Source organism: Epinephelus moara, chromosome 18 (assembly GCF_006386435.1).
Source record: "Epinephelus moara isolate mb chromosome 18, YSFRI_EMoa_1.0, whole genome shotgun sequence".
Taxonomy (NCBI): Eukaryota; Metazoa; Chordata; class Actinopteri; order Perciformes; family Serranidae; genus Epinephelus; species Epinephelus moara.
The window spans coordinates 31,602,992-31,630,493 of record NC_065523.1 but is presented as its reverse complement, the minus strand read 5'-3'; the positions used below and the strand labels follow the sequence as shown (position 1 = coordinate 31,630,493).

Sequence of the window (27,502 nt, the reverse complement as noted above, 5' to 3'; positions counted from 1 at the left end):
TTTCCATATTTTCATCAGCAACACAACTATTGCATCTGAGTTAAAAATGTTGCTTCTAAAAAGGTGCATGTGACTTTCTTCAAAAAAGAAAAACAAACAATAAATGTCAAAATATTGTTAATTAACTAGATTATCATCCACATGTTTATGACGTTTTAACATTAAAGATTTACTATTTTAAAAAAGTAATGAAAAGGTATGGTCACTTCTGTTCCGTCTGTTAGCACGCTCCCGTACAGTAGGGGGCGGTGTGTCATTTAAACGGTGGTTGAAGTCGCGAGTAAGCAAAACGTAAAGGAGGAAGTAGACGAAGAAGAAGAAGCGGAAAAAGAAGAGGAAGCTGGTCAGTCGCTTGTCTTTTCTCCAAAAAGGTTCGTTTTTCTGCAAATAACTACCCAGAACTGATCACCAGTTGTCTCCTCTGTATTTGTCTTTTTATTAAAACGTGTATGTTTCCGCTGCTGGAAGGCTCGCGTGCAGTTAACCTAACAGGAAGTACCAGTTAGCATGTTTGGCTAGGAAGCTAACAGCTAGTGTCGATCAGCTGTTTGTTGTGTTTGAAGGCTCAAACTGAGCTTTAGGAGAAACACGGTGGGTCGTTAACAGATCCCGTGTTTTAGTTAAGCTTATATAAAGTATAATAATCCTGTCAATTTGATGTAATCCCACATTTTACTTCAATCTGGTGGAAGAAACGTCACAAGTGGGATTATTATAATGACATTTATGGTAAATTAGTGAGTCAATTGATCAGTTGCTCGTCTCTGAGTACTTTGAAAAGCGCCATAGAAGTGTGTTATTGTTATCATTATTATTATTAAAAATTAATTGACAATAACTTGCTTAGAGACAAGTCTTTTAAATAATTCTTTCAGCAATATGATGAACAATATCTGTTTAAATCTCATCAAATATGAAGATATAATACCTTTCTTTGTTTTATATTATGGTATATTTTTTTGTTTTTGGTGGGTGCACAAAATAATAATATAATAATAATATGATGATGCAGTTCTGGGGTCTGGGAAATCCAGATATTTTTTTTTCAGTTCATTTTTAAAAAAAAATTCATTTATTGTTATTGTTATTATTATTATTATTATTATTAGGGATGCACCATAATATCGGCACATCATCTGTATCGGCCAGTATCAGCTGAATCAGAATCTGCTAAAATGCTTTTTCTTACTTTGCACAATGAATGAATATTACATACACTGACACAAGTATTGTATTTCATGTCTCGAGTATGCATGTATAATATGATCTTAATTCCACTACAGATGAGACTTGATCACTAAAATTAGGTGGGGAAAAATTACAAATAAGTTGTTGTATATTGCCATATCGGATATTGGCAAAAAAATCCAATATCGTGCATCCCTAACTGTTATTATGACATTTTACAGACTAAACAATTAATCTGAAAAAATAAATAAATATGGCATAGTGAAATACTGATTAGTTGCAGTTGCCCTCTGTCAGTGTAGTTATCTTTCAAAAAAGACTTCATAATATTACAACTGCATATTTGATATCTGTCTAAAGTTATTGGTGACTGCTTTTTTTAATATTCTGAAAGGCGTTAAGTTAATGTATTTAAAATGTATTTTTTAACATTACACAGTAAAGATCTTTTTTTGTTTGGTTTAGTTTAATTTATTTCAGTCATTTCCAACGTATAAAAGTCAAATACACTGGTAGATAGTCAATAAACATTAAGTAGGGTTTTTTTTTAGCATTAAAGACAAATACAGGGCCAAAAAAGTGTAGGCTGAAGCCTTAGCTTAATACACCTGCCCTTTTTACATAGATTATTTTTGTCAGCTTCCTTTAAATTACACATGACAATTAAAATAAGTAACAGAAACCAAGTACATANGGAAATACTGCTATTGGCCATATACATGAATTGTGCAGATATCTGTGTCAATACATGTAAAAATAATAGAAAAACTAAAAACACTAACTAGTTATGATCTGCATGTGTGTGTTAGGAGATACTAACCTGTGCTGCTTTCACTCTCCAACAGAAAATGGACACGCGGTTCACTCGGGGGAAATCCAACATCCTGGAGCGCCCCCTGACCCGCCCCAAGACTGAGGTCAGTGTGAGTGCTTTTGCCCTGCTGTTCTCAGAGATGGTCCAGTACTGTCAGAGCCGTGTGTACTCTGTGTCGGAGCTGCAGACTCGCCTGGCGGACATGGGCCAGAGTGTGGGAGCCAGCATGCTGGACGTGCTGGTGCTGAGAGAGAAGAACGGGAAGAGGGAGACCAAAGTGCTGAATATGCTGCTCTTCATCAAGGTGAGCTGATGTAAAGTACCGACACATTCTCACTCTGACCTCATCACATATTGACGTTTGGTCATGGACTTTCCACGTCCAGATACGATGTGCAAGGTACCCTGGGTGCGTTGGTTTTTTGATGTTCTGGGACGCCGTGTTAAGTTCTGCCTGTTACATGCATTGTCTTCTTTCAAGATACACTTCTGTTTTCACAGGAAATTTACATACAGTCTCTTTCAAAATAAATGCACTTCGTCGGTACAACACCGCAAACACACGTGGTTAGGTTTAGGAAAAAAGAACAGGGTTTGGCTTTATAATCTTATGGGATGCGAACACCACTCTCTCAGGTGAAAGTCAGTGTTTGTTGGACCCAACGCCCGCCCGGTCGGACTTTTGGCGCCTTGACTTTCATCATTGTCCCGCCGCATTTCCCCCTGATGCCTCAGGGCGCTGTTTAACTATAACGGCAACTGGCTACGTATCATGCCGACGTTAAAGACACCTTTTTTTGTTTGTTTCTGAAGCCACAAGATACTATCCAAGCGGTGGATTCCGTCGACTTCGGAGTGAGACCAGGCTCAAAGTGCAGCTAATGGTTTTAGAGTCGAGTAACTTCCAAACTAACAGTTTTCTTTCCTTTCAGGTGAATGTGTGGAAGTCTTTGTTCGGGAAGGAGGCCGACAAGCTGGAGCAGGCCAACGATGATGACAAGACCTATTACATCATAGAAAAGGAGCCGCTTATCAACGCGTACATCTCTGTGCCCAAGGAGAACAGCAGCTTGAACTGCGCTGCCTTCACCGCGGGCATCGTGGAGGCCATCCTCACACACAGCGGCTTCCCCGCCAAGGTCACCGCCCACTGGCACAAAGGCACCACGCTGATGATAAAGTTTAACGAGTCAGTCATAGCCAGGGACAAAGCTCTGGATGGCAGATAAAAGACTGGAGAGATGTTTATCGATACAGGATGAATGAAATCATCCGGGTCCAGACTGGTGTTTGTTCCTGACTGAATTTCCTTGTGGTAACTTGCAGGATGGAGGGATGACGGCAGCGTACTGAGCCACGTTTAGAGCAGAAACCTGTGTGGCTCCATGTTTTTATGGATCATCTCACTCCTGTTAGTCCTCATGAAGTGTCACAAAGTTGTTTACTGAAGATCACTTTTAATTTGTGGTTTCACGTCACAGATCATCCATCATTTTGGTGTTTTCAACAGTACTCCTCTGACTTCTAAAGCTCCAGTGTGTCGTTTATAGTTTATAATCACTTGAAAATAAGATTTGTTTTTGTTATTTTAGAATGAGCCATTTGTATCTACATACAGAGTGGGTGCTATTCCTGAACTGACAAACCAAACACTGTCTCTACATAGGGCCATTCATGTTTTCTCATCAGCCACTGTAGTTCTACATGCTTGGGGAGAAGTTTCAGTTGGCTGCAGTCTGCATTCTCACCACTAGATGGCACTAAATCCCACACACTGGACCTTTTAAGTCCAGCAGGTCAACATGTTTTAATGAAATAACCTTTATTAAATAATGTCACCAGGCTTTGGGAAAGTGTGATTGCACTTCTACACTATTTCTAGACTTCAAGATTAAAAAGAAAATGAATCAGTTAGTCAACAGATTATTCAAGGAATGAAAGTACTTGTGATGACAGCCATTGCCTCATAGTGTGAAAGTGAAGTTGCCCTTTTAATTAGAGCATCCCTTGTTTCTATGATGTCAATAAACATAGTGTCACAACACCACTTTTAATGCAACGCAGTGTTTTCTTTTACAGAGAGAGGTCCAGACTGTGAGATTATTTCTTAAAGGTTTTTTTTCTCTGTTTCATTCCAGCTGCATGTTTCATCTCTGTAAAATAGATTATTAATCAGGGCGGTAGCTACTGGTGATGGCACTGAGGTCGTATCCTGTGTGTCTTTGCACGTGTGTGACTTCGGGGGTTATAGACAACATAGTGGAGTTAGAATTATAAAATGACAAACAGTGCTTAAACATCGGCGCTGATTCACAAAAGGATTGCGCATTTTTTGCAGCTGCTAATCCAACACGTATGGGACAAAAATAAACTATGTATTCTCAAAGCACCTGCAAAGAATCAAGTGCACCCCCTGACCTCAGTTTATCTACAGTCTTGCTACGGCCCTGCTGAATGTGTTTCATATGCTTATTATAACTGATGGCACTGTTCATTTCTCTGTTAAACTTAAAAAAAACTACTAAAATAAAAAAAAATGTGAAGTGGCACTTGAGCCTGAGTCATAGTTTTATTTATTATTTATTTTTTCACTTACTTACTTACAGAGGTACGGATGCATAGACATGGAAAACAAAAACCACAACAACTTAAAAAATACATTTTATAACAACGGAGTTTGTTTTATTTGCATCTTATTATAAGCATATAATATACTAATACTAATATACTAATACTTTATTTTGATCATTTTCCAACTTATAAAACTTAAATTCACTGGTAGATAGACAATAAATAAACATTAAGTTAATACTTTTTTGGCATTTAAAACAAAAAAAACAATAAAAATACAGGACCAAAAAAAGTTTAGGCTAAAGCCTTAGCTTACAACATCTACCCTTTTCACATTGATTATTTTTGTCAGCTCCCTTTGAATAATACAGAGCAATGTGATAATAATATATATTAATATAAATATATTTTTATAATATAATAACTTAAAAATCTTAATAGCTGTTTTTGAGTTAAACGCTATATTGTTTAAATACATTAAAAAAAGTGCAGGAAAATTGGCATCCTGATAAGTTCTTCTTAATATGGAATAATAATGAAAATAATAATAATAATTATAAAGCACTTTTTAAAACAAACTTAAAACAGTGCAGGATTAAAGCAAATAAAATGAGGCAATTTTAAGAAATATAAAGAACAGCAATAAATAAATAAAATTTAAAAAAAATACAATAATAATAAAATTACGAAATATAATAACAACCACAATAACAATAATAATAATAATAATAATAATATACTTAAATACATATATAAATAGATAAATAAATAAAGATATATTACCATCACTAAGGCAGATAAGCAAATGTGGCAACTAATTGCCAGGCTCCTCGACCAAAAAAAATAAATAAAAATAAAAATTATATGATACACAGCGCAAGTTTTTTCATTTTTATCTTGACTAAAATAAGCTATTACATCAAACATATTTATTTTAACATTCATCTTTCTTCCTTTATAAATATGGCGTCTTCATCCTGAACATTATTATTTATTTACATTATAAAAATAACTGAGTAAAGTGACTCATCCTCACACTAAATATTAACCCTATGATGACATGTTATCTGCCTGAATGAATGACACAGCTCATGTTTTCCTCACAGCAACACAGACACCGGTCACGTGGCGGAGAGTCACGTGGTCACCAGGAAGCTGCGATCTGTTTACGTTATGTGTCATCAACACACTGCGACACCACAGCATCCTTTAGGTGTGATGATAAAAAACATGAATCCAGTCAGTGCTCGGTGTCTGTGCTGATCATGTCCTCCTCCATCTTCCCTGTGTGATCGTCATCATGGCGTCTTCAAGTTTCACTCACGTCGCGGACAGCGCCACAGGTTTGATTCCGATTGTCTCTGTCTCTGCTTCATGGCGCCGGTTCATCTGTGTCTCTGTTCATGGATGAGCCAGATATAATTAGTGCTGCAAACTGCTTATATTAAATCATGTCTGTTTGTTTTTTATAGTGGCGTCGATCACAGTATGGTGTGTTTAATATAGATATATTATTATGATGCAGCCCAGTTTATTTATTGAGCTGGTCCCAGTTAGAGCAACTTCCTCAAGCTCAGGCCAGTTAAACAATAAATGACTTACAGAAACAATTAAAGGGACAAACCACCGATTTTACACATTTGTTTGCAGGGCCGGTCCTAGACATTTGGGGGCCTTCAGTAGGATTTGGTTTGCCCCCCCCCCCCCAATTAATTTGCACGAGTGATTTACATGTAAAGTTAATGTAGACTCGATTAGATACAAATTCCCACCGGGCGGTGCAATGGACATGATGGACGCCACTGGAATGACGTAAAACTACACTGTACGATTGTTAAAATCTTGTTGTTAATACCAGCTCACACTGTACGAGTGAATCGTCTGCGATGTGCGGCCAAAGCTCACGATTTATGTGCTCACACTGTACGTTCCGATCATCAAGCACGATCAGAGAGCTCACACTGTACGGGTGAAAACGGCTCGTCGGCCCCTGCTGACTGTCCTGCCCGTTGACAGCTGTCAATAAAGATACATTTGAAAGCTCCGATTTGTTCCGGAAGTGCCGTTGTTGTCAACGAAGCAGGACAAGCGGTTTGCTTTGATGATTTGCGCTATACTGTGTGCCGAAACGTCCAAAAAGAAGAGGCATCAGCGCATATGGACTCGCAGATGGCTTGAGAGACGTGGACAGTATGGTTTGTCCATTTTACAACGAGAGTTGGAGGTAAGCCGGCTACAGCCGGGTGCACCCTCTGTGTGTGTGTGTGTGTGTGTGTGTTGTACCTCGTCTAGCGCGCTAGCTTGTATGTTTGTTGCGCTTGCTTGAAAATGAGAGCAGAAAAAACTTACCAGGCAGCTGAAGAATATTGACTATCTCCTGCCAGCGTTTATCTCGTTGATAGCGGTCGTGGTAGGTGGAAGAAGAAACGTCGAACAGACACTCATACTGTTGCCACAGCTCAACCAACCTGGCCTCCATATTTACAGTCCACCAACGCGTCGCCATGGTGATCTATGTCTTCGCACAGGCGCAGTGAGGGATAAATGCACAGACGTTGGTGAATCGGCTCGTGGCTCTGCTTCAACTGTGCGAATGTCTGTGCCGGCCGACCAAAATTTCTGACATGTCAGAAATTCATCCAACCGTCCGACCGTCCCCAATCTGAACCGCGGTTCTGGAACAGATGATCGGCCCTTGCCCTTGCCCCCCTGTACACTGCACGGCAAAAGACGTACGACGAAGCGGAAATCCAGTCCGAGCGTCGGCAGGTCGTGCGTCTCAAATATCGGGTCAAATCCGGTCAAAAATCCTACAGTGTATGCTGGGCTTTAGTGGAGCGTGAAGCGACAACCTGTTCTGTGAACGAGTACCAAGGTTATGTGAGGTCACAGTTAATGAATTCGTATTTACGTCTGGAACCTCCTGTCTACAACGGGCTTGAGACGCGCCCTCGTTGAGGACTTGGCTCAGATTCCGGAGTTACTCTCTTATCCTGAAGCCTCCTTAAGGAATCTGATCCAGTTTGATTCGGCGGTGGGAACCTCTTGCGACCGCATCCCTTTGCTGACATTGACCCAAGGTCACAGTTAAAAGGGATGAAACGTAGGGTGGAAGCATCAAAGCTTTATTAATGAGCAAATACCAATACTGTTCCCGTCTTACAGCCAAATGTGGCCAGACGACCTTTTGGTAAAGGCAGCAGTGGTGGCTGCTGTAAGGATCACCTTAGGGCTGGGTGGTGACAACATCAAGTGATCTCAGTGCACATTCTACAATTCTTTTTCTATGTACTAAAGGAAACAGCTCTTATTTCTGTACAGGAAGCTGAGTATTGTTCTCAATTTGGCCGTCAGAAATTCAATGTGGTGCTTAAAATCAAGATTGTCGTCCAGCCAGGTACCAAGGTGTTTGTACTGTTCGACTCTCTCTATGGTTGAGCCATTTGCAGAATGAATATTGAAAGACTCAGCCTCGGTGAACAGCATCCATTTTGTTTTGTCTGAGTTAAGTACGAACTTCAGGTTATGCAATTGATGTTTTAGCGAATCAAAAGACGATTGTAGACGTTCAATGGCTGATTGTGCAGATGTTGCGGAATAATATAAATCTCAGAAAAATCCGAACTTCAGCGACCAATTTGCCCCTCGTTAGCCAATCAGCATTGAGATCCTTCGGAGACGTATGACGCTGAGGACGTACCTGCAGAAGTTCAGTCATCGATTTCACACACGTATGAAGCACGTGTGTTCAAACTCGCCCGACTAACGCAACACCAAATTTCGCACCGTTGAGTTAATTGATTTAAGCAAATAATAGCCAGGCTATAAATTGAAGTTGTACAGTAAATGTTGCAGCTCTGAATGAAGGATGACGTCCAGCTGCATTATAGGAATTATAGAAATGTTCTTTGATTCATAGTGACTAAAAGTCATGATGTGTCGGCCTCTTCTGCTTCAGCTCTGACTGATTCTGTCTCTTGTTAGTGCCCCAGCTTTAAGGAAGTCCTGTACTAAATCTTTCTCATTTAATTAATGCCGATCATGTCTAAGGTTCATCACTTGTCTGAAATTGTGCATTTCTTTGTCATTCCTAGAGAAGGACAGGCTCCTCTCCTCCGTGGCCGGCTATGGGTCCCAGGACCATCTTGTGGGAGGAAACCCTCGTCCCACTACTCTGGTGGGCTCTGAGCCCCCTCAGAAGCAGGAGGAAGAGGAGGAAGAGGAGGAGGCCCTGAGGAGGAAGCTCAAGTACTTCTTCATGAGCCCTTGTGACAAGTATCACGCCAAGGGACGCAAGCCTTTCAAACTGGGTCTGCAGCTGCTCAAAATCATCATCGTGACCGTGCAGGTGGATCCAGCTTCACGCTATGATGTCATTACATCATTGTTTAGTTCCGTGCCCGTTATGTCATAACTTCTTTTCTGCCCGTTTGTTGAAGCTCGTTTGTTTTGTTCCTGCCTCTCAGCTGGTGCTGTTCGGACTGAGCAACCAGATGGTGGTGACGTTTAAAGAGGACAACACAGCTGCATTCAAGCACCTTTTCCTGAAGGGATACAAGGACGGTGCTCCTCAGGCCGTCCATACGCAGGAGGAGCTGTACAGCCGCATCCACTTCGCCATAGAGCAGGTAGCTTAATAATAACTACAAGGAGTCAATTCAGTGGACTGCTTTGAAGGGTAACGCCAGTATTTTTCAACCTGGACCCTATTTTCCCATGTTTCTTGCAGAGAAGATATGATCATCTGATACCTGATGAGTGCATCATTATAAGCTGCTCTCCTGTTTAGTTTTAATTCCCTGTCTCTCGTTTCCTCTTCAGTACATGGCTTTACCTCAGATCTCACTGGGGCGGTATGCATACGCGTTGGGCGTCGGTTATAACGGAAGTGCGCTCTCACTCTGCCAGAGGTACTACAGGAGGGGCACCATTGATCCCGTCAACGACACCTTTGACATCGATCCCACTGTCGTCACCGGTAGGATGACCTTTATCTTTTTGATTTTCTTTCTTCTTAGAGTTTAATTCAGTGAATCACCAGAGGAAAATGTTGACATTGTACATTTCTGCAAACAATGGATCCGTAACATTTGTACGTTTCATATATATCAACCTCTCAAAAGACCATCCATTTTCATCTGTTTATCTGGGGCCGGGTCACGGGGGCAGCAGGCCGAGCACCAAAGACGTCCCTCTTCCCAGCAACACTTTCCAGCTCCTCCTGAGGGATCCCAAGGCGTTCCCAGGCCAGATGAGATATGTAATCCCTCCAGTGTGTTCTGGGTCTGCCCCGGGGCCTCCTACCAGTGGGAGGCGGCCAGGAAGCATCCTGATCAGATACTTGAACCACCTCAACTGACCCCTTTCAACGCGAAGGAGCAGCGGTTCTACTCCAAGCTCCCTCTGGATGTCCGAGCTCCTCACCCTATCTCTAAGGCTGAGCCCAGACACCCTTCTGAGGAAGCTCATTTCAGCTGCTTGTATCCGCGATCTCATTCTTTCGGTCACTACCCAGAGCTCATGACCATAGGTGAGGGTTGGAACGTAGATGGACCAGTAAATCGAAAGCTTCACCTGCCAGCTCAGCTCCCTCTTCACCACAATGATCTGGCATAGCGCCTGCATCACTGCAGACGCCACATCAAACCGCTGATCCATCTCACGCTCCATTCTACCCACACTCTTGAACAAGACCCTGAGATACTTGAACTCCCTTGCTTGGGGCAGTAACTCTTTCCCAACCCAGAGGGGGCAATCCACCGGTTTCCGGCAGAGAACCATGGCCTCATACATGGAGGTGCTAACTCACACTCCGACTGCTTCACACTCAGCAGCAAACCGAGTCTGCTGTGATGAACCCAAACAGAACAACATCATCGGCAAAAAAGCAGAGACACAATTCCCCAAAGTGATGTAGCGTATGAGCTGACTTTGTCAATGGGAGGTGGACGGATGGTGGATGGCTCAACACCCAGGCAAGACGCCTGTCAAGCTGCAGACCACAACAGACCACCAACAGCGGTTGTTGCTGCATTTCTAGCTGTGGTAGTGCCATGAAAAGAAGCTTTTTTTTTTTTTTTATCAAGACAATGCAGTGTTTCTGGCTTGAATAGTGGCACTAAACACGAGTATTTTAAGCCAAAACATCTCCAACAATCTTTTTCTAACCATAACAAGCTGTTTTAGTGCCTGAACCCAACCACACAGCTTCATTGAAAGGTAAAGTTTTACCGTATCTGCTACATAATAATGTACAAAGGTAATATGTCCGTGGTTTTGCAGAAACATACAATGCCAACATTTATTCTGGTGTTTGGGATGTTAAATCCATCCCTGGGTATTTGACATTAGAACCTGCAGCCTCGTCATTTTCTCTGTGCCAGTATTTTCTCGGCCCTGAAGGAAATGACTGTGTCAGTGAGTCATTGTGTTGCTGCTCCACATATGTCAAGAACCGCCCTGCAACTGTGTCCTACTTTCAAAAGCTCGAAATAGTTCCTATCACCAAAAACACAACACATAGCTTTTTTTCCATAGACTTCAGTAGCAGCACACCGCTCCTGCCTTGGGAAAGGATTTATTTGCCTAAACCTGCTGATTTGGCAAAGATGACTTTTGGTGGTTCGTGATAAATCGTGTGGAAAAAATAAGACAAATAAAAGTCTCCAAGGGGACGAGGCTGCTTTAAAATGTTTTGAGGAAGTGTAGGGAGTGTGGTTGGGGCTCATGTGATGAAGACAAAGATGGTTTAAAAAATTCCCCATATGTTTTTTTTTAGTTCCTCTAATGCTATTTTCTGATTATTTTCCAGAGTGCATTGGACTGAACCCGCTGACCGACAGTTCAGCTCCAGGAAACAGTGACTACAAGAATTTCACTCTTAAGTTCTACAAGTCAGTTTGTTATTTTTAACATTGGAAATAATAAAGTGTTATTCTTCTGCTCACATTGAATTCCTTTCTGTCTCATATTTGTCTCCAGGCTGATCAATGTAACCATTGACTTCCAGCTGAAGGCCATCAACATTCAGACCATCATAAACAATGAGATCCCCGACTGCTACACCTTCGCCATCACGGTGAGCTGTGTCTTCTATTATTTATTTAAATAAACACCTGCATCACAGCATCAGTAGAAATCTGAGACCTGCTGCACAAAACACCTTAAGATTTCTCCTTAATATCTCCTTAGCAGAGGGACATACACAGTTGCACAGAATCCCTTAAAGCGACACTTACCTTTCTGGAAATTTGTTGTTTGTTTAGGTTAAAATGCTATTATTAAGCTGATGGCACACTAAAATGTAAGCAATCATTGCAGCAATGATTGGCCAAGCGTCCTGTCTGTCTTCCCCACGTGGAGGCCTCCGACTTACGCAACTGCTCTCATAACCCGCCCCCGACCAGGAAGAGTGAGTCTGTGAGACAACAAATAAACTAGTAACAGGGACGCTTTTGGAAATAAACTTTTCTCCGTAACAGTGACAGACAAATGTGGACCACTGCTTCCACCTCCAGCCGCTCCAACAGGGAAATCAGTTGGCAAAAGAAAGAGTGTTGCAGAAAAAGCTAACACTAAGAGAGAACTCGATGCTGTAAGAGCCAAAACTCGGGTCAACATCGACTCTGCTTTCGAGCGATGGCAAAGACTGATGCAGCTTCATCCTGAGCTAAAAAGTGACGTGATGATCGCAGAGGTTATGCTGGACAGGTATTTTTAGTTTGCCTCTAATGTAACATAGGCATAATGTTATATATGACAACACAGCATCCAGTTGCTAACGGTTAGCCTACTGTAGCCTAACGTAGCCTGAGCCTCTGTATTATCTGCCTTGTTTGTTGCCAGTCACCAGTACTATCTAACGTTAGCGTTTACGTTATATAATAAAACTCATCAGTCATCACTAGCCATGTTTCCATCAGCCTGTTTAGATGCACATCTAGAAGTATCGCATCGAAAAATTATGATGGAAACGGCAAACTTCGAATTAAAATCCCCTGATTCGCACAAACTAAAATACGCTCGCTTTAGCCGGGTTTTGGTTGATTCGAAAAAATGTTGATTCGCAAAATGGGGGATGGAAACAGTTATGTTTGAATTAAGTCTGACGTAGCGCCCCTCTCTCCATGGTGATATCCACACTCTGGGTCGGGAAGGCGGTAATGCATTTACAAGCTGGTTGCCAACCGCCAGAAAACGTAGAAGAAGAAGAATGCGAGACTTGTTTTGTTTCCAGTTCTGCGGTAAATTCGCGCGAGTTCGTAGTTTTCACCAAAGTCCGCACATTTAATGGAAACACACAGGATTCGTATTTCTTTCAATGTGCATTTCCCAATGATTCGAATCACTTTTGGATGGAAACATAGCTACTGACCCCGGATAAGTTTCAAAACTCCGGGATTGCGTTTGACTGTGCAGGACAGCTAACGTTATGTTTAGTTTGCTTCTAATATAACATATGACAACACAGCATCCAGTTGCTAACGGTTAGCCTACTGTAGCCTAACGTAGCCTGAGCCTCAGTATTATCTTCCTTGTTTGTTGCCAGTCATCAGTACTATCTAACGTTAGCGTTTACGTTATATTATAAAGCTGTGCAGGACAGGTAACGTTATGTTTAGTTTGCTTCTAATATAACATTTAACATTATATGACAACACAGCATCCAGTTGCTAATGGCTAACCTTAGCCTACTGTAGCGTAGCCTCTGAAACATTAACGTTATCTTCTCTATATACTATACTCTTCTCTTGGCGTGTTACACTTGCTCTCCTCTTCCGTGTATCTAACGCTACCTTACCAACGCCTACGTGTATCTTAGACGTAATGAGGACGTAATGGAGGAGGGGGGAGTTGTGGGTGTTCAAAGTGCTGTGTGAAATGCAAGAAAGGTAAGAGTTGCTTTAAAAGGTTTCCTTTGTTAAGGAAAAACTCAGATTTAACAGCGGTAGAAGTTTCCATGGAGATTGTTTGTTTGCTTGGACACTTGTGATGCCTGTTATCGTCTCACAAATTTGGCTTATAGTCAGTGTTGGGCAGAGGCGTCACTACAACTAGCGACGTTCCAAATTTAACTGCGTTTCTCAGTAGCGTGGTTGTGACATTACTACTTTCTGAGTCAAATAGCTTTTTAGTAGCGAAGTTGATGAATTGAATGAGTAGCGTGGTGTCATCCACAAATGTTACAAGCTATTTTTCCCAGGAAAACCTGTGAGGTGCAGCGGACCTTTTGTCTGCAGAGGTCTGGATAAAAGTAAGGATGAGTCATGTGAATGACGCCAGCACCACACCGAGGAAACACTTCCATATGACATCACATACTAATCCTTCAGTTTATTTTGCTTGCTGCTTATGCTATTGGCTTTTCTTGGCAGGACGCGCTTTACTCTGCCTCTTCTTGACTCGTCTCTCACATGTCTCGCCCACAGACTGTATATATTTAGTGGAATTGCAGAAACAGACACAACAAGGGCCGAGAAAAGAGCTGAGAGACAGAGGACAGTATGAAGATGGATGAGAGGAGACAGAGACACACTGATGTGACGTGTTATTTACAGGACATGTTCATGTTCTATTGTCACAAAGTCACATAAAGAAAGTCTGTTATTTTATAATAAACAGCTCAACTGCACATTTTTGCTGCTTGGTTTTTCTGATCACTGAGAAAACACCGATTTGACATAAAGTAAAAAAAATAAATAGATAAAAGTAGCTTTGCAAGTAGCAGCTACTTTTGCCATTTTCTTTTAGCTTTGCTTGCAACATTTCTCTGTGGATAACTTCAATGTGGTGAAACTTCATTTTCATGTGGAGTAACTGGAAGCTTATCTCACTACATTTTCCATGCAGCTTGCCAACACTGCTTATAATTAGATGGGAAAAAAATAGCAGAAGAAAAGAAGCCAAGAAAACCATATTGATCAGAGGAGGAAAAGATTAAACTTCTGGAGGAGTACAATCATAGACAGCACAAACTACAAAGTAAAAGTGTATCCATGGGACTCTCCTTGTTGCAGAACACTACTCTCAGGGTGTTAGTTTTTTCATTTATCACCATAAACTCGATCATGTTGCAGTTAAGATAGAGTCAGAGGTACCTTAAGTCTTGTTTTTTTAACCTTGCTTTGGTTGCTAAGGTCTTTTGTGCAACGGTAGGGATTCCTTAAGTATAAGACCAAGACAAAGACAGAACCATAAATACTTCAGTAAACATTTTCAGGAAACCATAAGGAGAGGCCTTAAGGGTGTTTTGTGCAACAGATTTTATTATGAGGAAACCTTAACTAGGACTTCAAGGAAAATCTTAACTTAAGGTGTTTTGTGCAACTGGCCCTTGACCTAATTAATCACAACTCTGAACTTGAGGTTGAAATGAGCCAATCTTGGAGATAAGAGTTGGGATAAATTGATGCCCTGAGGTTGTATTTTTACTCTGGTTCTTGTTGCTGTCAGATCATCATGGATAACAAGGCGCACAGCGGCAAAGTCAAGATCAGTCTGCAGAACCAGGCCACAATAAAGGAGTGTAAAGACCCCAATGTTTCGGGACACGGTGAGTCAGCTGCAGCAGACACATGATTCGTGCAGATATTCACTCATCTGTCTCAACTGTTTCATCTGTGATTTTCTCAACCCCCTTTGATCCTTGTCACTTGACTCCTCTTCTGACAGCGGAGAGCTACGCTCGGGAGTTCTTAGATGTGCTGGTGGCGTTCGTTTGCCTGCTGTCCCTGCTGCTGTGTGGCCGCTCCATCCTCAGAGGCATCCTCCTGCAACACGTAAGACTGCAGACACATAAATGTGTTTGTAGGGAAAAAAAGAGATGATTTTAATCCAAACCATGACTTTTTTCCGAACCCTTAACCATGAAATCACTTTCTGGTAGAAAGCTCTCCAGGAACATTTCTCCCAGCTGCACCTCCAGGCCTGAAAAATGAAGCCAGTGCAGAGGTGCTGCAGTTCCTCTAATGGCCACTAGAGGCTGGCTCCAAGAGTGAGTCAATCCCCACAGACTCCCATGTTAAAATGCCAAACTTTACAGCAGAAATAAACATGTTTACAGCCTGGTATAAAAATGGTTTTGGTCTCTATAGCTAATTTCAACATTCATGAAAACTGTTTGGGTGATTAAATTTATATAACTCACCCGTTTAATGTTATTAAGGCTTATAGTTATGCATAATTAACGACATGGTCGCTTTGACTGATAGATGGTTGCTGTCCGTTGACAAGTAGCTACCACAGCAACAATTTTGGTTAGGAAAGGTAACCATGATGTAACCCCAGATTGGTACAGACATAGCTATTTCAGTGTGTTTTCAGTTCATGAAAGCTAATTGTAACGTTTTGATCGCCTGAAAAAGTCTTGTTCGGCGTTTGGTTGAATTGAAAGACCCTCTAAGGAGTGACCACCACAGCCCAACGACACAGAGTTTAATCGGTGACTCTAAATTGACTGTAGGTGTGAATGTGAGTGTGAATGGTTGTCTGTCTCTATTACCCTTTTTCCATCGTCACTTTTGGCAGCACTGAGGAAAGCCATGCCGCTCCAATTTGCATTTCCATTGTAAGTTTAGGTCAGGAGTAGGTCCAAAAGCAGGGTCACCCTCCTTCAAGCAGGTAGAGGTGACGTCTTGTGACTGCAGCCAACCCCCAGGACCCCCACTCTCTCCCCCAAACAAGCGTGTGTTATGGGGATTCTATGGGGATTGACTCGCTCTTGGAGCCAGCCTCAAGTGGCCAGTAGAGGAACTGCAGTTTTTGGCACTAACTCGCTAGCTTCATTTTTGCATCAGATATGATGTTATTGATCTAAATCGACTGTTTATACTTGACTTAATTGTTTATTTTGTTTCAGTGATACCAAATGTGTTTAGTATGATTATGTTGATGTGTTATTGTGTAGAGCTGCAACGATCAGTCAATTTATCAATTAGTCAGCTGACTTAACTGAATTAATTGGCAACTATCTTGAACATTAATATTGTTTAAGTACATTTTTAGGCTTTTTGAATGTGAGAATTTACTGCTTTTCTGTGTCGACAGTGATATTAAACTAAATAGCTTTGGCTTTTTGGACTGATGGCCGAATAAAACAAATCACTGGAAGATGTCTCCATTGACCCAGAGAAATTTGAAACTGTTTTTGGACATTTTATTGACAAAGCGATTATACGAGAAGATTAATTGATAACGGAAATAATTGTTAGCTGCAGCTCTATTGTGTTTGCTATTGTGTTGTTTTACAGTGGATGAAATTATTATTAATTAACGAATTTCCCTGTATGGGATAATGAAGTTTATCTGAATCTGAATCCTCCTCATCATCCTCTCCCTGAACAGGAGTATGTGCAGCTTTTCAAACACAGACTTGGCCGCAGCGTGAGCTGGGGAGACAGGATGGAGTTCATCAACGGCTGGTACATCCTGCTCATCATCAGCGACATGTTCACCATCATCGGCAGCTTCATCAAAATTGGGATCGAGTCCAAGGTTAGTTGTGACAGAAAAATGACCATCTCTGTTTTGTCTGCTCTGCGGCACAGTTCTCAGTTTCTGGTAACTAATGACGTCACTGTTGTGATGCAGACTTTGTCATCGTATGACATGTGTGGGATCCTGCTGGGAACCTCCACTCTGCTGGTGTGGGTAGGAGTCATCCGTTACCTCAGCTTCTTCCAGAAATACAACGTGGGTGCAACACACACACACACACACACACACACATAATTAAAATCCTCTTTCTCTTCTCTTTCTTTGAAGAGTTAATATATTCTGGTCTCTCTCTTTGTCTCACAGATCTTGATTGTGACTCTCAGAGCTGCTTTTCCAAACGTTATCCGCTTCTGCTGCTGTGCAGCTGCCATTTATATGGGATACTGCTTCTGTGGATGGATCGTGCTGGGGCCCTATCATACCAAGGTACCGTACACACACGCCGCAGTGTCTCAGCAAGCATGAGTCATTCAGACAGCCAGTTACCCCGGCCTAATTATCTTAAAATGCCCTCCAGCTTCATATCATCTCTGTAGCTGTGTATAATTAAAGAGAGATAAAACTGACATTTATTAAACATGAATCGTGATAACATTTTGTGGGTGGATGGTTGTGGCTTGCAGTGTTTGTGTTAATGTGTAAAAGAGCAATCAAACTTACAAACAGCAACTAGTAAAACTTCATGTGTGGAAAAAAACGATGAAAAGTTTTGTTTTAAAAACAAACAAACAAGGAAATGACCTGGAAAGAGTGCTAACAAATTAGAATAATTATGTAACATAATTTTAAAATGTAATAATAATAAATATAAATACACCTTTTCCATAGTTGTTTTTTTTTTTTTAATTCTAAATCTATCTTTTTTTTGCAACTTGTGGGACATAAATAAAATAAGATGACCCAAAACAATTGCAAGAAATAAGGAAAAAGAGAAAATTAAAAACAAGAAAATGAGTAAAATTGAAATTAAAACAAAACAATTTTGTTTTAAAAGCAAACAAACAAAGAAATGACTCGGAAAGAGGGCTAAAAAAATAGAATAATTCTGTAACATAATTTTAAAATGTAAAAATAGTAATTATAAATAAACCCTTTCCCTAGTTTTAAAAAAAAATAATTTTCTAAATCTTTTTTTTTCTTTTTTGCAATTTGTGAGACATAAATAAAATAAGACAACTCCAAAGATTTGCAAGAAATTAGTAAAAAGAGAAATTTAAAAACAAGAAAAATATTGTTTTAACAAACACAGAAATGACCTGGAAAGAGTGCTATAAAATTATAATAATTCTGTAATATTATTTAAAAATGTAATAATAATAATTATAAATATGCCTTTCCCCTAGTTTTCTAATACAGTTTTCTATATCTATTTTTTTTATTTTATTTTATTTATTTATTTATTTTTTTTTGCAATTTTTGGGACAAAAGAAATTAGTAAAAAGAGAAAATTAAAAACAAGAAAATCAGTAAAAATAAAATAAAAACCATACAATTTTGCTTTAAAAGCTTTATAAATGTTCTGTAAAATAATTTTAAAATGTAATAAGAATAATTATGAATATACTTTTTCCTTAGTTTAAATTTTCTTTGTAAATCTATGCATAAATAAATCTCTTTTTAAAAATCTTGCATTTTTTAATGCAAGAGAAAAAGAGAAATTAGTAAAAAAAAAAAAGTTTTGTTTTAAAAGCAAACAAACAAAAATTATGATGTTATATTATAATAATTCTGTAACATAATTTTGAATGTAATAATAATTATTATTATAAATGTATTTTTTCCGTAGTTTTTTTTTTTCAATAATTTTCAATTTTTTATTTTTTATTTTTTTTTTTTTTGTTGTTGTTGTTTTTTGTTTTTTGCAATCTGTGGGATATTCCTTACCAAGCTGCTCATTGCTTTTTTTCATGTTTTTGAAAGAAATGGCACCAATTTGCTCAGGGTTTAAAGATTTAAATACCTGTGAAAAGTGTCAGAAAGCAGCACAAGACGAATGCATCGCCACAAATTACAGGGGTGCACTCTTTATGTGTGTTGTGTTGTTTGTGTCCAGTTTCGCTCCCTGGCCATGGTGTCAGAGTGCCTGTTTTCTCTCATCAACGGAGACGACATGTTTGTGACGTTCGCTGAGATGGAGCAGAGCGGCACGCTGGTGTGGATCTTCAGCCAGGTCTACCTGTACACCTTCATCTCCCTCTTCATCTACATGGTGCTGTCCCTCTTCATCGCACTCATCACCGGAGCCTATGACACCATCATGGTACGCTTTAATTTATCTGTAAAGCACTTGATGAACTGCTTCGTCTCTCTCACGGGCTTCATCAGACACACTCTGGCTCTTGTTGGGTCTGAATTAAGACAAATTCCTTTATTTTAGTGCACCGTACTCAAGTATCATTTATTTGCCACAGAGCTGATTTCTGCAATAATCCAAAATCCAATGGAAAAATCACGTTGGCTTTTTGATGAGGGAAACAGGGTGATGCTAACTTCCACATTGGCCTACAAAAAAACATCTTCCCTGTAGCAGTCTGTGATCTCTTGGTTATAAATAACGGTTGAATTAATGACTAAATTTAGCTGCCTTCTTGTTTCTCAGAATTTTTAGCCCTGCCAGCAGCCGTCATCAGTTCAAATTGCACTCTGTACAGAGACATGGTGCGGTTGTGAGCTTAGTACACGTGTGTAGTAAATGTTCATCTGTATGTTGTCTTCCTACAGGCCCAAACACAGGAGCAGGTACGAGTCAGCGACCTGCACACGTTCATTGCAGAGTGCACGGACACACCCAGCTCCGGCAAGTTCCGCGGGCCTGAGGGGTCATCGTGCTCCTTCCTCTGCTGCTTTGACTGTTGAGGAGGAGGAGGAGGAGGAGGAGGAGGAGGAGGAGGAGGAGGAGGAGGAAGCACAGAGGGAGTACAGAGGGAGTAAGCAGTGTACGGGTGTGTGTGTTTTTTCCCTCTCTTTAAAGCACTGTATTTCCACTCTGGTGACAGCTGTCTGAAATTGCGCTCCTTCCTCCAAACTCCCTGCGGGGACGATAAACGCCTCGCGAGTGCACAGACTGACCTTGGGCCGCGCTGTCCGTCTTTGAATTTTGCATTTAGATTTGTACTGGAACGATTGAACGCTCTGCACAGTCACAAGCCCAATTACCTGCTTCAGCTTTTGTACTGTATGAATAATTTATCGTCTCTCTGAAATGTCAGTTTGTTACGGGCTGTGACGACTGGACGCATAATGCCAGTAAACATATTCATTGCTGTAGACTGGACACAGGGTCCGCTAAGTAAAATGGATGCACATTTTCACTTGAATGATCCACTGAACACACACAGGGTTTTATTATCATTTTAGTATCCACGTGGCTGCCTTGGTGACGGGATGTTTGGCCTCTTGATTATGTAAATATGTGTATATCCTCTGATATTTTATAGCACATGAACAATAGGCACAAGAGACGGCTAAGCAGGCTGAAAAAAGGGATCATTAACCGCCACGTGTGCGCTTTAGCTTCTGCAACGTTTTCAGTCGAGGCTCTGCTCCTCATTTCATTCTTTGCTTTGTTCATGTCCTCCTCCGGCTGCACGAGGAAGGACGAGCCCTGCAGCCAACCAGTTAGTCATCAATATGTATGAACTGTTTGAGCCAGGTGACTAATGCACCGAGAGACTCAGCCTCTTTACAGTTTGGTTTAAAGTGCTCCATGCAGGGCTGTATAATTATATTCCTGTAGAAAATCAGGACTCAAACAGCAGAGAGCGGTGAGGAAGGAAACAGTGGAGGGCAAAAAAAGGCTTTAAGCCTCTAAACCTTTATGTTATGCGGATTATTAGTCGTAGTCTGAGTCGTTACATAAAACCTAAAAACACCTTCTGATACTCTGCTTGGACGATCTAGGCAGGGAAAACACATGTACAAAAAAAAAGTTCTTGATTCTTCTCCAGTTGTCCGTTTTCAAATTGCAGCCCAACCACTCTTTTTCTTTTGCTCAGTAGCAGCAGGATAGTTTTTATATCAGTTGCTGGTTTGCCACAGTTTGTTTTAGTAGTGTTTTTCATACTCACTTAAGTTTTTTGAATGAATTCTTTTTGCCTCTGCCATTGTTAGGTCTCAAGATTCACACCAGCAGTGGTGTTTTTTAGTTCAGTCCGGGTTTTTATGTTCACCACGAGACAGCATGTGCTCGTACTTGAGATACTAAGGCTTAACCCAGGTGTTCTCACGCTGGGACTCCATTGTCACAGACGAACTAAGACAAATTTAAGCCACATTCTAGTTGAACTAGTCCACATTAAGGCCTAACCAGCCCTGAGACTTTTTATGCACTGAATGGATTAATTTCTCTCAAATTTTGGTAACAAAATTGTTAAAATCCATGTTAGTGAGCACTTCTCCTTTTTTCCAAGATAACCCATCCACCTCACAGGTGTGGCATATCAACATACTGATTAAACAGCATCGTTACTACACAGGTGTGCCTCAGGATGGTCACAGGAAATGCTCACAAGTTCTCACTAACAAGGATTAAACTAATTTGTGACAAATGCTGTGTCTCAAATCGTGTACATCCGTCAGTACACTTCTATGTAGTACACTATGTGCACTATGTACTTATTGGCGTAGTGCGAAAATTTCGACAGGGTAGTGTTGTCTCAAACCAAACACGGCCGTTGTGCGCTCAGCGGAAATGACGACCGCAGCTGTTAGCTAGTTAGCAAACTAGCATTAGCATTGGCGTTATCGTTCGCGGTACCAAATCATTACAGACAGCTAAATTAACCCAATAAACATACTGCTGGCTTATACCCGACAACAGTATAGTGGTGCTGAGTGCAAAAAACACATGTATTTGTACAATGCAGCGACGCCATTTCCAGTTTGAAAAGTGGTCCCTCCCCTTCCGCTACGTAGCCAAGATGGCGACCACTGAGGGCGAGAAGTGTCCATAGTTCCACACTAAACTTCTTGACCGTTTTGAGTGCACCATCCGGGTACTGACAGTGCACTGCATTTTTACATGCTTCTCAGTGTGAACGCACTTATGCACTCAAAATATTAAGTGTAAGTACAGAAGTACACGATTTGAGACACAGTGCAAATTCTGAGAGACGTAAGTGTTTTGTGTGCATATAAAGTCCTAGATCTTTTACTTAAACCTGTGAAAAATGGGAGCGAAAACAAAAATGTTGCGTTTAAATTTTTTGTTCAGTGTATTTTAAAAATTCTTTAATTAAAATACATGTAAATGTGTGGTATAATTATTGGTGGAAGAAGTATTCAGATCGTTTACTGATGTAAAAGTACGAATACCACCGTTTAAAAATACTGTTACAAGTGTTTAAGATCTGACTAAATCAAAGTAAATACGTATAAGCATTTCAATACATTTAAAGTACCAAAAGTACTGCAAAATGGCTCATTTCAGAAATATACATGTATTTTTTATGACTGGAAAATAATTATTGATGCATTCATGTTACAGCAACTTTATAATCTGCTGGGTCGCTTAATCTTAAATAATTGTATTTATTTAATTTATACCTGAATTATATCTTGTGTTAATAATCTTAATCTGCAAAGTAACTAAATGTAGTGGAGTAAAAAGTACAATATTTGCCTCCACAATGTAGTTGAGTAGAGTTATAAAGTTGCACAATATAGAAATACTAAAATAAACTACAAGTCAGTGTACTTAGTTACTTTCCATCCCTGGATGTAATTGTATTTTTATTCATTTATTCATTTTCCGTACCTGCTTATCCCGGTGGGGGTTGTGGGGAGCTGGAGCCTATCCCAGCTGACATTGGGAGAGAGGCGGGGTACACCCTGGACAGTTTAGAGTCACCAGTTAACCTGCATGTCTTTGGACTGTGGGAGGAAGCTGGAGCACCTGGAGAAAACTAATGCTGTCATGGGGAGAACATGCAGACTCTGCACAGAGGGGCTCCCCCACCACAGAGTTCGAACCAGCAACCCTCTTGCTGTGAGGCAACAATGCTAACCACTGTACCGTTTCTTCCTCTCTGTCATAACTTCTCATTGCAAGTTTCCAGCAGCACAGACGCATGAGTTTGTTTGATGTGACTGTTTTGCGACTCTCAGAAAAAAACATGCCGACATCAACAAGATATCTGTGAGCTCGGAGGCATTCTGATGGATCGGAAAATTTGGAACCAGTTCTCAACTGGAACTGGTTTTCCATTCCCATCCCTGCTGATTAAGCACGAGATATATGCTTCATTTGCACAGCATTAATTAAATCCACACCTGTGCTATGGAAACCGGTTTAGATTCACGCTGTTTGTGTTACAGTCTCCTGCAGGCCTCCTAAAGAGCACGTTTCTTAGGTAAACTCAGCTGTAGACCTCTTGGACCGTCTTGTTTTGGTAGGATGTCATAGATACTTTAGAACTTAATAATTTTTATGGTAATACTTCAGAAAGTTAGATGCCTGTTTTACGTCAGTAGTTATTGCTTTGGCTGTGTAGGGTCGTTTATAGGCTGCTGTCTGTATTTTATACAACATGTCAGACTCTGACATTGAAGCCACGTGTGAAGGGGTAATGACTTTTTTTTAAAAAAAATTTTATCTGTGAACAAGCGAGGTCATCTCTACAAACCAGCAGCTCTTCATTCAGCCTTTTCTGAAATATTCAGAATATGTCATTATAGAAACTTACTGAAGCAGTAATGTCATTCCAGCGGGCTGCGTGGAGGCTCATGAAGGGCACTGTTCAGAGGACGAGGGACGTTCACTGCACAAAATGTGTGTCAGGACTAAAGGGTACTTTTTTATTATTTTGCTGCCATGCTAACTTGAATGAGTTAATATTGTTTACAGTCGTGTTTTCTATTAATGAATGTTTATTGACACTTATTTGCACGTTTTGAAGACTGATGTACAGCTTCACTTGATTTTAACGTGTCACATAGGCATTATATATGTACTGTAATACATCTGTTGGCATTCCCCTGACACTTATGATTCAATGATGACTGATTTTCTTTACATTTGTTGTCTTATATTTTGTTTGCTGTCTGCACTACCACTTTTTGAGAGGAAACAAGTTAAAGGGAGTCTCAGTTTCTGTATAGGAGGAATTTGTACAGGTTTTTACCCTCAAGTACTGAATCTTTTCTGTGAGGATGCTACCTTCTGAATGGAAGTACATGTCGGTCAAATAAACTGGAAAAATATGCTGAGATTAATAACCCAGGCCATTGTTATGTTTTCTGTCCCTCGGCAGACACACTGTGTGTCCATTTTAAAGTCCCATATTCTCCTGGTTTTCATTTTCGTACTTGCATTTGAGGATAGGGGTGGGTGATATGGCCCTAAAATAAAATCACAATATTTAGGGGTATTTTTGCGATAATGATACTCTTGACAAATTAGTTAAAAAATTATTTTTTTAAAATCAATTTAAGAACTTAGAAAGGTGTGCTCTGCAGTGTACACTCTGTGATAGGCTGCTGTTGAAGATGATAAAAAGAAAAGCTTGCATTGCATGAAGCTGCTTTTAGTGTGTTGTGGTAGTCTGACACCACTAGAGGGAGAGAGTAGGCTCTGTCTGCAGCCTAAAACCAACCAATCATAGGAAGTCAATACCAGCCAATAAAGAAATAACACAGTCGGAAGATAAAACACAGGCACTTTAAAGAGAGGAGGGCTGAACACTAAGAAAGGGAGTGGTTTGTTGCCTTCATTAAAGATAAATAATGCTGACTCTGTAAGTAAAGTGCTTAACCTTCAAGTCTACCATTACCACGAACTACCTCTGAGCATAAATGGACGTGGAGTCAGGGTCTGTGCCAGCCAGAGAAAACTGCACTGAAGATGCAGATGGACAGAAATGAGAGAGAATATGAGGACGGACAGAGATCAAGGCAGATATGTGCACACTCACTCCTCTGAGTGCAGAGGAGTGGTGTACAGTAGCTGTCCAATATCCTTAGTACCTGCATGCATTATTTACTCAAGGATGCTACCAGGGCTGAGACGAAGCACTTAGAATCAGACTGACAGGAACTGGCCAGCCTTCAGGGTAAAGATGATTAAACAGTCCCATGGAGAAAACATACAGTCGGGCTGAGGCCTGCAGCTGGTTTCCCTGTCGAGTTAACTGCATGCACATGGCAGCTCAGAAACACATAATTGAGGAAATGACTGGAATAAAAACCAGAAGAACCTGAAACCAGAGGAGGTCCTTTATCTGCATTAAGATCATTATATTCTCTATCAGATAGTAAGTGCCTGGCTCATACACTGCAGAAGAACATACATGATATATTAATAATGGTCTTTTATTTATTTATGTATCATTTTATTTCAAAATGTATTGTTTGTTTCAAATATAATCTCTCATCCTTGTTTTCATTCAGACTAGTTAGATTAGACAATTTATGTGTTTCAATTTTTGTTAGATGGCTATGAAAAAAGAACCATAAAATAACTACACATTCAGAGAGGTAAAGGCAAAAATAAAGTAACATAAGATGAAACAAACTAAACTTAAATAAAATAAAATAAATTTAAAAAATGCTAGTAGCAGTTTGGCTTCACACAATTGCACACGTTACAGTTACATATTTGGACACTAAAGAGAATAGGGTAATGAAAACTAGGCTAAAATTGTTGTATTTTTTTTAGACATTTGTGTGAAATTTAGTTATAATTTGCATATGAATTCTTGAGTTATGGCCAAAAACATGCTTTTTGAGGTCACAGTAACCTTGACCTTTGACCACCAAAATCTAATCAATTCATCATCAAGTCCAAGTGGAAGCTTGTGCCAAATTTGAAGAAATTCCCTCAAGGTATTCTTGAGATATGATGTTAAAAAGAATGAGACAGATGCAAGGTCAGAATGACCTTGACCTTTGACCACCAAATTCTAATCAGATTATCACTGAGTCCAAGAGACTTTTGTGGTAAATTTGAGGAGGGCCCCATAAGGCCCTCTTGAGATTTCACTTTTACAAGAATGGGATGGATGCAAGGTCACAATTTGAGGAAATTCCCCCACGCCTTCTCGAGATATCACATTCACTAGAATGAGACAGATGCAAGGTCACAATTGCCTTGACCTTTGGCCACCAAAATCAAAAAATATAATGCAAAATTTAAAGAAATTACCTCAAGGTGTTATCAATGTATCAAGTTCATAAACATGAGATGGACCAGGTCACACTGACGTTAATGTTTGACCACGGAATTCTAATTAGTTCATCACTGAGTTCAAGTGGATGTTTGTGCCACATTTAAAGAAATTCCCTCAAGGCACTCTTGAGATATGATTTTTACAAGAATGAGATGGATATGGTCACAGTAGCCTTGACCTTTGACCACCAAATTCTAAACAGTTCATTGTTGAGTTGAAGTGGACGTTTGTGCCAAATCTGAAGAAATTCCCTTAAGTAGCTCTTTAGATATCATGTTTACAAGAATAAGATAGACACAAGAGCACAATTTGAGGAAATTCCCTCTGGGCCTTCTTGAGATATCGCATTCATTAGAATGAGACAGATGCAAGGTCACAATGACCTTGACCTTTGACGGTCTAAATCTAACATAATGACAAATTTAAAGGAACTCCCTCAAGGTGTTATAGAGGTATGAAGTTTACAAGAATTAGACAGACCAGATCACAGTAACTTTGACCTTTTACCACCAAAATCTGAGCAGTTAATCACTGAGTCCAAGTGGACATTTGTGCCACATTTGAAGAAATACCCTCAAGGTGTTCTTGAGATGATGTTCACAGGAATGGAATGCACCAGGTCACAGTGACCTTGCCCGTTGACCTTTTACCACCAAAATCTAATCAGTTCATCCTTGACTCGTCAAGTGGATGTTTGTGCTGAATCTGAAGAAATTCCCGCAGGGTGTTTTTTGAGATATCAGGCTCACGAGAATGGGACAGACGGGCGGATGGATGGAAAACATAATGCGTCTGGCCACAGACACAGAAGAATAAGCATAAATAAATAATAGTCAAGGATGTTCCTTGAATCCATCATCTTAACAAAGTCAGGTTTTAACTCAGTTCATCCATTTCTCCCAGTGTTGTGTGAAGATAATGGTCCTTTAATGAGGTTCTCTGAGGCTCTCCTGTGTTGCCTGTGCATCGTTCATCTTCACATGTTGCCTGTCGGTTGGTGCAGTAGCATGCTGCATGTTAATGATGTGCTGTGCTGGCACGTTGATCTCTTCAGGGAGTCCATGCTGCGCACAGAGAGCAGCAGCTGCACCCACGTGTGCTAACCTGTATCTGCCTGCTATTCATTCACACACACCCTCGTTATAATTGAATTTATTCATAATAATGCTTGTGGTTTTACAGTGCAAAGTATGGTAATATCGCTCATGCACTTTGAAGCCAACTGATCATTGAATACCTCAACAAAAAGATGGCGACTGCGTCTCTGATG

The 27,502-nt window shown here is 40.3% G+C and overlaps 2 protein-coding genes across 3 annotated transcripts; both read left to right on the top strand.

Annotated features, from left to right (window-relative positions):
- Positions 1-292: 292 nt before the first annotated feature.
- Positions 293-4,556, top strand: trappc5 (trafficking protein particle complex subunit 5). Its single transcript, XM_050068342.1, has 3 exons — positions 293-371; positions 2,034-2,306; positions 2,935-4,556. The coding sequence occupies exons 2-3, from the start codon at positions 2,037-2,039 to the stop codon at positions 3,229-3,231; spliced, it is 567 nt and encodes a 188-aa protein (XP_049924299.1). The 5' UTR covers positions 293-371; positions 2,034-2,036; the 3' UTR covers positions 3,232-4,556.
- A 1,178-nt stretch (positions 4,557-5,734) lies between these two features.
- On the top strand, positions 5,735-24,283 carry mcoln1b (mucolipin TRP cation channel 1b). 2 transcript variants are annotated; one of them, XM_050068319.1, is made up of 13 exons: positions 5,735-5,916; positions 8,668-8,921; positions 9,040-9,201; positions 9,395-9,551; positions 11,385-11,466; positions 11,555-11,651; positions 15,026-15,125; positions 15,245-15,351; positions 16,916-17,065; positions 17,162-17,263; positions 17,372-17,494; positions 19,122-19,328; positions 19,790-24,283. In XM_050068319.1, the coding sequence occupies exons 1-13, from the start codon at positions 5,874-5,876 to the stop codon at positions 19,922-19,924; spliced, it is 1,719 nt and encodes a 572-aa protein (XP_049924276.1). In that variant the 5' UTR covers positions 5,735-5,873; the 3' UTR covers positions 19,925-24,283. The 2 variants fall into 2 exon arrangements, with proteins under 2 accessions (XP_049924276.1, XP_049924277.1); XM_050068320.1 differs by lacking the exon at positions 5,735-5,916 and adding an exon at positions 5,930-6,797.
- Positions 24,284-27,502: the final 3,219 nt, after the last annotated feature.

Bases quoted from the DNA above. Each gene is read 5' to 3' on its own strand.
- trappc5 (XM_050068342.1), top strand. From the start codon at position 2,037: ATGGACACGCGGTTCACTCGGGGGAAATCCAACATCCTGGAGCGCCCC. The intron at 2,307-2,934 runs GTGAGCTGATGT...CTTTCCTTTCAG, and splicing joins ATATGCTGCTCTTCATCAAG to GTGAATGTGTGGAAGTCTTT.
- mcoln1b (XM_050068319.1), top strand. From the start codon at position 5,874: ATGGCGTCTTCAAGTTTCACTCACGTCGCGGACAGCGCCACAG. The intron at 15,126-15,244 runs GTGAGTCAGCTG...CTCTTCTGACAG, and splicing joins CCCCAATGTTTCGGGACACG to CGGAGAGCTACGCTCGGGAG. The intron at 17,495-19,121 runs GTACCGTACACA...GTTTGTGTCCAG, and splicing joins TGGGGCCCTATCATACCAAG to TTTCGCTCCCTGGCCATGGT.